This window comes from Taudactylus pleione, unplaced genomic scaffold, assembly GCF_031769625.1.
Source record: "Taudactylus pleione unplaced genomic scaffold, aTauple2 ptg000257l, whole genome shotgun sequence".
NCBI classification, from domain to species: Eukaryota; Metazoa; Chordata; class Amphibia; order Anura; family Myobatrachidae; genus Taudactylus; species Taudactylus pleione.
Window position 1 is genome coordinate 994,617 of NW_028284659.1, and position 15,301 is coordinate 1,009,917.

A 15,301-nucleotide genomic window follows, 5' to 3' on the forward strand; every position below is an offset into this window, starting at 1 on the left:
GAGGGTCCTGTCACACTGGTGCGGGAAGATCTTGTGAGACTCACAATACATACCCCCAGCTTTGTCCTGTGCTGCCCGTTCCCTTCCCGTCTCATGTGCTTTTTCCTGTGTCTCCCGCAGACTCTCTACAGTGTGAAGAGGTCGATGAGTGTTCTGGATGCACAAGTCATCACTTATGGGATCCCGTACCAGGACTATTTCTACACTGCTCATCGGTACTGCATCTCCAGCGTGGCCAAGAACAAGGCCCGACTCAGGTACCAGCTGGTTTCACTGCTATCTCTGATGGCTCAATAAGGGCCCACTCAGCCCTCCTACTCTGAACGGCTCATCTGCCGTGCCCACCCCTCTATGTGACTGATGGCGCAGCTCCCACATAGTGACTGATGGCGTAGCTCCCACATAGTGACTGATGGCGTAGCTCCCACATAGTGACTGATAGCGTAGCGCCCACATAGTGACTGATGGCGTAGCTCCCACATAGTGACTGACGGCGTAGCTCCCACATAGTGACTGACGGCGTAGCTCCCACATAGTGACTGACGGCGTAGCTCCCACATAGTGACTGACGGCGTAGCTCCCACATAGTGACTGACGGCGTAGCTCCCACATAGTGACTGACGGCGTAGCTCCCACATAGTGACTGACGGCGTAGCTCCCACATAGTGACTGACGGCGTAGCTCCCACATAGTGACTGACGGCGTAGCTCCCACATAGTGACTGATGGCGTAGCTCCCACATAGTGACTGACGGCGTAGCTCCCACATAGTGACTGATGGCGTAGCTCCCACATAGGGACTGACGGCGCAGCTCCCACATAGCGACTGACGGCGTAGCTCCCACATAGCGACTGACGGCGTAGCTCCCACATAGCGACTGACGGCGTAGCTCCCACATAGTGACTGACGGCGTAGCTCCCACATAGTGACTGACGGCGTATCTCCCACATAGCGACTGACGGCGCATCTCCCACATAGCGACTGACGGCGCATCTCCCACATAGCGACTGACGGCGTAGCTCCCACATAGCGACTGACGGCGTAGCTCCCACATAGCGACTGACGGCGTAGCTCCCACATAGTGACTGACGGCGTAGCTCCCACATAGTGACTGATGACGTAGCTCCCACATAGTGACAGAGACACAGTGTTATTAGCTTTCTGTCAGATCATTTTAGATGATTGTTCATCTTTTTTTTTACTTTAAACCTTGGGGAAGCTGTATTTTTATACCACTGTTTTTAGTAGTGTTATGTTTGTCCTCCACATTATTTTTACATTTTCACTTTATTACTACCACTACCTCTGCCTGGAAACAGTTCTGTGGTTCTATCAGTCTTTGTCTATTAATAAATATATATAATATATATTATTATTATCATTTATTTATATGGCGCCACAAGTGTTCCGCAGCGCCTTACATAGTACATAAACAAATTGTATACAAGTGACTTACAGAACAATACAATACAGGACATGGATAATATATATTGCTACATTAGTGACCATATCACCCAGATAAGCAACAGAGCATAAGCAACCAAGTGTTAGGTGCCCTAGTGGTGAGTAAGAAGTAGATGACACTATAGTAAGGAGAAGCACAAGAGGGTAGATGGCCCTGCTCGTGAGAGCTTACATTCTAAAAAGGTGGGGGAAGACAAACAGGGGTGACACAGATGGGGTAGATGGTGAGGAAGGAGCATGTAGCAGGGAGTTAGGATGAGAGCTGGAAGGCTTTGATGAAGTAATGAGTCTTGAGAGCCCATTTGAAGGATTGCAAACAGGTGGAGAGTCTGATGGGGAGAGGGAGAGAGTTCCAGAGGTGGGGAGAAATCCACTGCACTCGCCACTACTAGATTTGGGGTACAGACCTGCACTCGCCATTCCCAGGACTGGGGTGCAAGTGGCCTGTGACCACATTGCCTAAATAAATAAAATCAGAAAACCCAGCACTCACCATGTTTAAACACTCACAATGATGTATAAATAAATAAATAAATAATGGGGATTTGGTTCATGGGTTGATTAATGCATTTAAGCCCGCAGCTCACATCACGGGACCCCACTTTCTGCAGGTCCTACACTATCCGTCACACTGAGCAGCTGAGAGTATCACCAAGAACTAGATTATATAGAGACCAGGCAGCGTCTTATTATAATTTTCTGTTTCCCACCAAATATTAAATCAGCTGGAACATTGACTTATTTGGATCACCCCTTTAATGTGTACAGGTACCTAAACCGTGCAAGCAGCAATTTGTCTGTGCTGTGTGTATTCCAGAAAATGCAACTTCGAATCTAATGGTGGAGTTTGTCTGTCTTATGCCATGTCTCAGTGATGTCACCTGGTGACTGGATAGGCTGCATTCTCAGTGATGTCACCTGGTGACTGGATAGGCTGCATTCTCAGTGATGTCACCTGGTGACTGGATAGGTGGCATTCTCAGTGATGTCACCTGGTGACTGGATAGGCTGCATTCTCAGTGATGTCACCTGGTGACTGTATAGGCTGCATTCTCAGTGATGTCACCTGGTGACTGGATAGGCTGCATTCTCAGTGATGTCACTGGGCCCTAAGTGAATGGATAGGCTGCAATCTCAGTGATGTCGCTGGGTCCTAGTGAATGATTAGGCTACATTCTCAGTGATGTCACTGGGTCTTAGTGATTGGATAGGCTACATTCTCAGTGATGTCACTAGGTCTTAGTGATTGGATAGGCTACATTCTCAGTGATGTCACTAGATATTAGTGACTTGATAAGTTGCAGTCTCTGGATACATTGGTTCAGCCTGCAAAATTGCTATCTCCGTATGAACACTCTTGATATGTTTGTTCTCATCTCTCTATACTGTTGAACTTATGCTTTTTGTCACAAGACACAAAAAAGGATTTAAAAAAAAAATATTTTTTTTTTCTGTTTGATTTAGGGGCCCATTTTGGATCTGTCTTTTTAATAGGGGTGTGCACCGGCCACTTTTCGTGTTTTGTGTTTTGGTTTTGGATCTGGATCTTTCTTCGTGTTTTGGATCTGGATTGGTTTTGCCAAAACCACCCTTCCGTGTTTTGGGTTCTGGGTTTTGTGTTTTGGATCTGTATTTTTTTGAAAAAAAGCATAAAAACAGCTAAAATCACAGAATTTGTAGGTTTTTCTGCTCCTATGCTATTATTAACCTCAATAACCTTAATTTCCACTCATTTCCAGTCTATTCTGAACACCTCACACCTCACAATAGTGTTTTTATGTCCAAAAGGTTGCACCGAGGTAGCTGGATGACTATGCTAAGCGACACGAGTGGGCGGCACAAACACGTGACCCATCTAGGAGTGACACTGCAGTGGCAGGCAGGATGGCAGTTAGAAAAACTAGGCCCCAAACTGTACATAATGCAAAGAAAAAAAGAGGTGCAAGATGGAATTGTCCTTGGGCCCTCCCACCCACCCTTATGTTGTATAAACAGGACATGCACACTTTAACAAATCAATCATTTCAGCGCCAGGGTCTGCCACACAACTGTGGCTGAAATGATTGGTTCGTTTGGGCCCCCACAAAACAAGCTGGCAATTAATGTGTCCCTGCACAAACTGGCTCTACGGAGGCAAGATGTCATCCTCATCCTCCTCATCCACCGATTCCTCACCCTCTTCAGTGTGTACATCCTCATCCTCACAAAGTATTAACTCGTCCCCACTTGAATCCACCACCACAGGTCCCTCTGTACCTTCTGGAGGCTGGTCTCCCTGGAAGAGCTGATAATTCATTTTGATGAACATCATCTTCTCCACATTCTGTGGAAGCAACCTCCTACGCCTTTCGCTGACAAGGTTCCCGGCTGCACTAAACACTCTTTCGGAGTACACACTGGAGGGGGGGCAACTCAGGTAAAATAGAGCCAGTTTGTACAGGGGCCTCCAAATTGCCTCTTTTTCCTGCCAGTACAGGTATGGACTGTCTGACATGCCTACTTGGATGCTGTCACCGATGTAATCCTCCACCATTCTGTCAATGGTGACAGTATCATATGCAGTGACAGTAGACATGTCAGAAATTGTTGCCAGGTCCTTCAGTCCGGACCAGATGTCCAAACTTGGTCCTGCCTGCCCTGCATCACCGCCAGCGGGTTGCTTAGGATACCTAAGTTTTTTCCTGGCAGCCCCAGTTGCGGGAGAAAATGAAGAAGGAGCCGTTGACGTGTCACGTTCCGCTTCAGCTGACAGTGTGTTCACCAGCAGGTCTTTGCACCTCTGCAGGCTTGTGTCGGCCGGAAAGAGAGACACCACATAGGCTTTAAACCTAGGATCGAGCACGGTGGCCAAAATGTAGTGGTCTGATTTCAACAGATTGACCACCCTGGAATCCTGGCAAAGCGAATGAAGGGCTTCATCCACAAGTCCCACATGCCGAGCGGAATCGCTCCGTCTTAGCTCCTCCTTCACTTTCTCCAGCTGCTTCTGCAAAAGCCTGATGAGGGGAATGACCTGACTCAAGCTGGCAGTGTCTGAACTGACTTCACGTGTGGCAAGTTCGAAGGGCTGAAGAACCTTGCACAACACGGAAATCATTCTCCACTGCGCTTGAGTCAGGTGCATACCCCCTCCTTTGCCTATGTCATAGGTGGATGTATAGGCTTGTATGGCCTTTTGCTGCTCCTCCATCCTCTGAAGCATATAGAGGGTTGAGTTCCACCGCGTCACAACCTCTTGCTTCAGGTGATGGCGGGGCAGGTTCAAGAGTGTTTGCTGGCGCTCCAGTCTTCGGCACGCAGTCGCTGAATGGCGAAAGTGGCCAGAAATTTTTCGGGCCACCCAAAGCGTCTCCTGCACGCCCCTGTCGCTTTTCAGAAAATTCTGCACCACCAAGTTTATTGTGTGAGCAAAACATGGGACGTGCTGGAATTTGCCCAGATGTAATGCCCGCACAATATTGGTGGCGTTGTCAGATATCACAAATCCCCAGGAGAGTCTAAGTGGGGTAAGCCACTGGGCGATGATTTCCCTCAGTTTCTCTAAGAGGTTGTCGGCGGTGTGCCTCTTACTGAAACCGGTGATACACAGCGTAGCCTGCCTTGTAACGAGCTGGCGTTTCTGAGATGCTGCTACTGGTGACGCTGCTGCTGTTGCTGCGTAAGGTGATACATCTACCCAGTGGGCTGTCACAGTCATATAGTCCTTAGTCTGCCCTGTTCCACTTGTCCACATGTCCGTGGTTAAGTGGACATTGTGTACAACGGCATTTTTCAGGACACTGAGGACACTTTTTCTGACGTTTCTGTACAGTCTCGGTATCGCCTGCCTAGTGAAGTGGAATCTAGACGGGATTTGGAACCGGGGACACACTACCTCCATCAATTGTCTAAATCCCACTGCACTAATGGCGGATACCGGACGCACGTCTAACACCAACATAGCAGTCAAGGCCTCAGTTATACGTTTTGCTTCAGGATGACTGCTGTCGTACTTCATCCTCCTCGCTAAGGACTGTTGGAGGGTCAATTGTTTAGTAAAAGTAGTGGTGTTCCTACTTCCTCTCTGGGATGATGAACGACTCCCAGCAGCAGCAGCAACAGCAGCAGCGGCAGCAGTAGGCGTAGCAATGCAGGATCCTCCGGAGGAATCCCGGATAGGAGAGTCAGTCATGCCAGTGATATGGCCTGCAGGACTACTTCCGATCCTGACTAAGGAGGAAATTGACGAGGAGGGAGTTGACGGTGTGGTTTGCAGGCGCTTGGATACAACAGGGCAACGGGATTTAGGTGTCCCTGGACTGCTTACGGTCTGAGCCAAAGTTTCTGAACTTGACAGTAACTTTTTATGAACGCGCTGCAGGTGCCGTATAAGGGAGGATGTTCCTAGGTGGTTGACGTCCCTACCCCTACTTATTTCACCTTTACATATGGTACATATGGCAAGACAGTTGTTGTCCGGATTTGGATAGAAATATTGCCAGACCAAAGAGGTGGAATGTTTGGTCTTCTGCCCAGGCATGACCGTGATGGGCTTTTTCATCCCACGGACAACAACTGTCTCCCCCGGAGCCTGATTTAAACAAACCACATCACCATCAGAATCCTCCTCGCCAACTTCCTCCTCAGCGCCAGCTACACCAGTATCCTCATCCTGTTGTACTTCAACAGTGACATCTTCAATTTGCATATCAGCAAGTGGACTGTGGGTGCTCCTTTCAGCACTTGCAGGGGGCGTGCAAATGGTGGAAAGAGCCACCTCTTCCCGTCCAGTGCTGGGAAGGTCAGGCATCGCAACCACCACCACACTTGGACTCTCTTTGGGGATTTGTGATATCTTCTTAGAAAGCACAGTTCTTCGCTGTGCTTTTGCCAGCTTAACTCTTTTGATTTTTTTAGTGGGAGGAGTGCTTCCATCGTCATGTGAAGCTGAACCACTAGTCATGAACATACTAGGGATCGACCTTAGCCGTTCCTTGCCACTCCGTGTCGTAAATGGCATATTGGCAAGTTTACGTTTCTCTTCAGCTGATTTAAATGTCTTTTTCAAGGTCATTTTCCTGAACTTTGCCATTTGGGATTGTATGTGCCCTCTACTATGACATTGGGCATCGGCCTTGGCAGATGACGTTGATGGCATGTTATCGTCTATGTCATGACTAGTGGCAGCAGCTTCAGCACTAGGAGGAAGTGGTTCTTGATCTTTCTCTATTTTATTTTTATCGGAGAAAGTTTGGTCCTCCATTTATGTTATATCGATTTGATATATACGTGCGGCTAAACACAGAAAATAAATTTTTTTTTGGTTCGGACTGGAGTGTACTTTGTGGGTTACAGCACCCTTTAACGGTCAAGCCAGCCGGCCCTTTACTTATGACACAGGCGCACTCTTGGCACTACTTTGTTGATGCACGTGCGGCTACTGCGCACACAATTCACAAACACAGAAAATAATTTTTTTTTGGTTTGGACTGGAGTGTACTTTGGGGGTTACAGCACCCTTTAACGGTCAAGCCAGCCGGCCCTTTACTTATGACACAGGCGCACGCTTGGCACTACTTTGTTGATGCACGTGCGGCTACTGCGCACACAATTCACAAACACAGAAAATAATTTTTTTTTGGTTTGGACTGGAGTGTACTTTCGGGGGTTACAGCACCCTTTAACGGTCAAGCCAGCCGGCCCTTTACTTATGACACAGGCGCACGCTTGGCACTACTTTGTTGATGCACGTGCGGCTACTGCGCACACAATTCACAAACACAGAAAATTATTTTTTTTTAGGTTTGGACTGGAGTGTACTTTCGGGGGTTACAGCACCCTTAACGGTCAAGCCAGCCGGCCCTTTACTTATGACACAGGCGCACGCTTGGCACTACTTTGTTGATGCACGTGCGGCTACTGCGCACACAATTCACAAACACAGAAAATAATTTTTTTTTTGGTTTGGACTGGAGTGTACTTTCGGGGGTTACAGCACCCTTAACGGTCAAGCCAGCCGGCCCTTTACTTATGACACAGGCGCACGCTTGGCACTACTTTGTTGATGCACGTGCGGCTACTGCGCACACAATTCACAAACACAGAAAATAATTTTTTTTTGGTTTGGACTGGAGTGTACTTTCAGGGGTTACAGCACCCTTTAACGGTCAAGCCAGCCGGCCCTTTACTTATGACACAGGCGCACGCTTGGCACTACTTTGTTGATGCACGTGCGGCTACTGCGCACACAATTCACAAACACAGAAAATAATTTTTTTTTGGTTTGGACTGGAGTGTACTTTCGGGGGTTACAGCACCCTTTAACGGTCAAGCCAGCCGGCCCTTTACTTATGACACAGGCGCACTCTTGGCACTACTTTGTTGATGCACGTGCGGCTACTGCGCACACAATTCACAAACACAGAAAATAATTTTTTTTTAGGTTTGGACTGGAGTGTACTTTCGGGGGTTACAGCACCCTTAACGGTCAAGCCAGCCGGCCCTTTACTTATGACACAGGCGCACGCTTGGCACTACTTTGTTGATGCACGTGCGGCTACTGCGCACACAATTCACAACCACAGAAAATAATTTTTTTTTGGTTTGGACTGGAGTGTACTTTCGGGGGTTACAGCACCCTTTAACGGTCAAGCCAGCCGGCCCTTTACTTATGACACAGGCGCACGCTTGGCACTACTTTGTTGATGCACGTGCGGCTACTGCGCACACAATTCACAAACACAGAAAATAATTTTTTTTTAGGTTTGGACTGGAGTGTACTTTCGGGGGTTACAGCACCCTTAACGGTCAAGCCAGCCGGCCCTTTACTTATGACACAGGCGCACGCTTGGCACTACTTTGTTGATGCACGTGCGGCTACTGCGCACACAATTCACAAACACAGAAAATAATTTTTTTTTTGGTTTGGACTGGAGTGTACTTTCGGGGGTTACAGCACCCTTAACGGTCAAGCCAGCCGGCCCTTTACTTATGACACAGGCGCACGCTTGGCACTACTTTGTTGATGCACGTGCGGCTACTGCGCACACAATTCACAAACACAGAAAATAATTTTTTTTTTGGTTTGGACTGGAGTGTACTTTCGGGGGTTACAGCACCCTTAACGGTCAAGCCAGCCGGCCCTTTACTTATGACACAGGCGAACGCTTGACACTACTTTGTTGATGCACGTGCGGCTACTGCGCACACAATTCACAAACACAGAAAATAATTTTTTTTTTGGTTTGGACTGGAGTGTACTTTCGGGGGTTATAGCACCCTTAACGGTCAAGCCAGCCGGCCCTTTACTTATGACACAGGCGCACGCTTGGCACTACTTTGTTGATGCACGTGCGGCTACTGCGCACACAATTCACAAACACAGAAAATATATTATTTTTTTAGCACTTGGGGGGAGCACCCCTGATGGACAGAGCACCCCCTGGACAACACTACAGCACCCCTTTAGGACTGGGACACTGCACAGGACTTTGGAACTGACTGCACAACACAGTCCAGCCAGCCCCTATGGACTTTGAAGTAGTGGACACAGCCCCTATTAACAACAGCAGCACAGCACAACACAGCCAGCCCCTATGGACTTTGAAGTAGTGGACAACAGCAGCACTACACTACACTACACTACACAGCACTAACTCCCACCCTCCCTCTTCACTGTCCACAGCCGAGTGAGAAAATGGCGCCGACGCGGGTACCTTATATAGGATCCAAAACCCGCGAGACTCGGAAGGCGGGATGATGACGTTTTGCCTCGATGTCAGATCCGAGTCAGGCGGGAAAAGTCGAGCCTGACTCGGATCGGACTCGGATCGGGGGGGCTCGGGGGGGTTCGGATTTCAGAAATCCGAACCCGCTCACCCCTACTTTTTAATGCTGTGTCCTCTCTTATAGGGTGTCCTCCGAGATCTGTTACAGGAAACAGCCCTGGAGTCTTGTACGAAGCTTCATCGAGAAGAACTCCTGGAACGGGATGGAGGAGCACTTTAGACAGTTGGGTATGTTCAGTTCTGTCTATTAGAAAAAGAAACTAAACAAAAAACAGCAGCAGACAAAAAGCAAAACAAATCATTTAAAGGCACACATATACAGTACACTGACACACATATACAGTACACTGACACACATATACAGTACACTGACACACATATACAGTACACTGACACACATATACAGTACACTGACACACATATATAGTACACTGACACACATATACAGTACACTGACACACATATATAGTACACTGACACACACATACAGTACACTGACACACATATATAGTACACTGACAGACATATACAGTACACTGACAGACATATACAGTACACTGACACACATATATAGTACACTGACACACATATATAGTACACTGACAGACATATACAGTACACTGACAGACATATACAGTACACTGACACACATATATAGTACACTGACAGACATATACAGTACACTGACACACACATACAGTACACTGACACACATATATAGTACACTGACACACATAAATAGTACACTGACACACACATACAGTACACTGACACACATATATAGTACACTGACAGACATATACAGTACACTGACACACATATATAGTACACTGACACACATATATAGTACACTGACAGACATATACAGTACACTGACACACATATACAGTACACTGACACACATATATAGTACACTGACATATACAGTACACTGACACATATACAGTACACTGACACACATATATAGTACACTGACACACATATATAGTACACTGACATATACAGTACACTGACACACATATACAGTACACTGACACACATATATAGTACACTGACAGACATATACAGTACACTGACACACATATATAGTACACTGACACACATATATAGTACACTGACACACATATATAGTACACTGACATATACAGTACACTGACACACATATACAGTACACTGACACACATATATAGTACACTGACACATATATATAGTACACTGACATATACAGTACACTGACACATATACAGTACACTGACACACAAATACAGTACACTGACACACATATATAGTACACTGACACATATATATAGTACACTGACACACATATATAGTACACTGACATATACAGTACACTGACACACACATACAGTACACTGACACACATATACAGTACACTGACACACATATATAGTACACTGACATATACAGTACACTGACACACATATATAGTACACTGACACACATATACAGTACACTGACACACATATATAGTACACTGACACACATATACAGTACACTGACACACATATATAGTACACTGACATATACAGTACACTGACACATATATACAGTACACTGACACACATATATAGTACACTGACACACATATACAGTACACTGACATATACAGTACACTGACACACATATACAGTACACTGACACACATATACAGTACACTGACATATACAGTACACTGACACACATATACAGTACACTGACATATACAGTACACTGACACACATATATAGTACACTGACACACATATACAGTACACTGACATATACAGTACACTGACACACATATATAGTACACTGACATATACAGTACACTGACACACATATACAGTACACTGACACACATATATAGTACACTGACACACATATATAGTACACTGACATATACAGTACACTGACACACATATATAGTACACTGACATATACAGTACACTGACACACATATACAGTACACTGACATATACAGTACACTGACACACATATACAGTACACTGACACATATACAGTACACTGACACATATACAGTACACTGACACATATATACAGTACACTGACACATATATACAGTACACTGACACATATACAGTACACTGGCACACATACAGTACACTGACACATATATACATACACACTGTCACATATACAGTACACTGACACACATATACACTGACACACATACAGTACACTGACATATACAGTATACTGACACACATATAAAACACTGACACATACATACATACACACTGACACATACACACAGACCCATATACAGTACACTGACATATACAGTACACTGACATATACACACTGACACATATACAGTACACTGACACATATATACAGTACACTGACATGTACACACTGACATATATACAGTACACTGACATATACACTGACAAATACAGTATACTGACATATACAGTACACTGACACATATATACAGTACACTGACACATATAGTACACTGACACATATATTCACTGACATATACAGTACACTGACATATATACATACACACTGACACATATACAGTACACTGACACATATATACATGCACTGACATATACAGTACACTGGCACATATATACATTATCTGACATATACAGTACACTGACACATACACACTGACATATACTTTACACTGACACATATATACATACGCACTGACACATATATAGTACACTGACACATATATACATACACTGACATACAGTACACTGACACATATATACAGTACACTGACATATACAGTACACTGACACATATATACATACACACTGACACATATACAGTACACTGACACATATATACATACACTGACATATACAGTACACTGACACATATATACATACACACTGACACATATACAGTACACTGACACATATATACATACACTGACATATACAGTACACTGACACATATATACATACACACTGACACATATACAGTACACTGACAGATATGTACATACACTGACACATATATACATACACACTGACACATATATACATACACACTGACACATATGCAGTACACTGACACATACACACTGACATATACAGTACACTGACACACATATACAGTACACTGACATATACAGTACACTGACACATATATACATGCACACACTGACCTATACAGTACAATGACACATATATACATACACACTGACATATACAGTACACTGACACATATATACATACACACTGACATATACAGTATACTGACACACACACTGACATATGCAGTACACTGACATATACAGTACATTGACACACACTGACATATACAGTACACTGACACATATATACATACACTGACATATACAGTACACTGACACATATATACATACACTGACATATACAGTACACTGACACACACATACAGTACACTGACACACATATACAGTACACTGACACATATAAACATACACTGACATATACAGTACACTGACACACATACAGTACACTGACACATATATACATACACATTGACACATATGTACATACACACTGACACACATATACAGTACACTGACACATATATACATACACACTGACACATATACAGTACACTGACATATATATACATACACACTGACACATATATACATACACACTGACACATATACAGTACACTGACACATACACACAAACATATACAGTACACTGACACACATATACATACACACTGACATATACAGTACACTGACACATATATACATACACACTGACATACACAGTACACTGACACACACACTGACATATACAGTACACTGACATATACAGTACACTGACATATACAGTACACTGACACACACTGACATATACAGTACACTGACACATATATACATACACTGACATATACATACACTGACATATACAGTACACTGACACACATATACAGTACACTGACACATATATACATACACTGACATATACAGTACACTGACACACATATACAGTACACTGACACATATATACATACACATTGACACACATATACATACACACTGACACACATATACAGTACACTGACACATATATACATACACATTGACACACATATACATACACACTGACACACATATACAGTACACTGACACATATATACATACACACTGACACATATACAGTACACTGACATATATATACATACACACTGACACATATATACATACACACTGACACATATACAGTACACTGACATATATATACATACACACTGACACATATATACATACACACTGACACATATACATACACATTGACACACATATACATACACACTGACACACATATACAGTACACTGACACATATATACATACACATTGACACACATATACATACACACTGACACACATATACAGTACACTGACACATATATACATACACACTGACACATATACAGTACACTGACATATATATACATACACACTGACACATATATACATACACACTGACACATATACAGTACACTGACACATACACACAAACATATACAGTACACTGACACATATACATACACACTGACATATACAGTACACTGACACATATATACATACACACTGACATACACAGTACACTGACACACACACTGACATATACAGTACACTGACATATACAGTACACTGACATATACAGTACACTGACACACACTGACATATACAGTACACTGACACATATATTCATACACTGACATATACATACACTGACATATACAGTACACTGACACACATATACAGTACACTGACACATATATACATACACTGACATATACAGTACACTGACACACATATACAGTACACTGACACATATATACATACACATTGACACACATATACATACACACTGACACACATATACAGTACACTGACACATATATACATACACATTGACACACATATACATACACACTGACACACATATACAGTACACTGACACATATATACATACACACTGACACATATACAGTACACTGACATATATATACATACACACTGACACATATATACATACACTGACATATACAGTACACTGACACACATATACAGTACACTGACACATATATACATACACTGACATATACAGTACACTGACACACATATACAGTACACTGACACATATATACATACACATTGACACACATATACATACACACTGACACACATATACAGTACACTGACACATATATACATACACACTGACACATATACAGTACACTGACATATATATACATACACACTGACACATATATACATACACACTGACACATATACAGTACACTGACATATATATACATACACACTGACATATACAGTACACTGATGCATATATACATACACACTGACATATACAGTACACTAACACATATATACATACACACTGACATATACAGTACACTGACACACACACTGACATATACAGTACACTGACATATACAGTACACTGACACACACTGACATATACAGTACACTGACACATATATACATACACTGACATATACAGTACACTGACACATATATACATACACTGACATATACAGTACACTGACACATATATACATACACTGACATATACAGTACACTGACACACATACAGTACACTGACACATATATACATACACATTGACACATATGTACATACACACTGACACACATATACAGTACACTGACATATACAGTACACTGACACACACTGACATATACAGTACACTGACACATATATACATACACTGACATATACAGTACACTGACACATATATACATACACTGACATATACAGTACACTGACACATATATACATACACTGACATATACAGTACACTGACACACATATACAGTACACTGACACATATATACATACACATTGACACACATATACATACACACTGACGCACATATACAGTACACTGACACATAGATACATACACACTGACACATATATACATACACACTGACACATATACATACACACTGACACATATATACATACACACTGACACACATATACAGTACACTGACATATATATACATACACACTGACACATATACAGTA

The 15,301-nt window shown here is 43.2% G+C and overlaps 1 protein-coding gene across 5 annotated transcripts in view; it reads left to right on the forward strand.

Annotated features, from left to right (window-relative positions):
• GRAMD1A (GRAM domain containing 1A) overlaps positions 1 to 15,301 on the forward strand; it is a 234,874-nt gene that overhangs the window by 193,868 nt on the left and 25,705 nt on the right. For all 5 annotated transcript variants that reach the window (XM_088480865.1, XM_088480864.1, XM_088480866.1 and 2 more), the window contains 2 exons: positions 121 to 257; positions 9,355 to 9,458. In XM_088480865.1, coding sequence (XP_088336991.1) covers positions 121 to 257; positions 9,355 to 9,458 — 241 coding nt within the window. The remainder of the gene's footprint in view (positions 1 to 120; positions 258 to 9,354; positions 9,459 to 15,301) is intronic.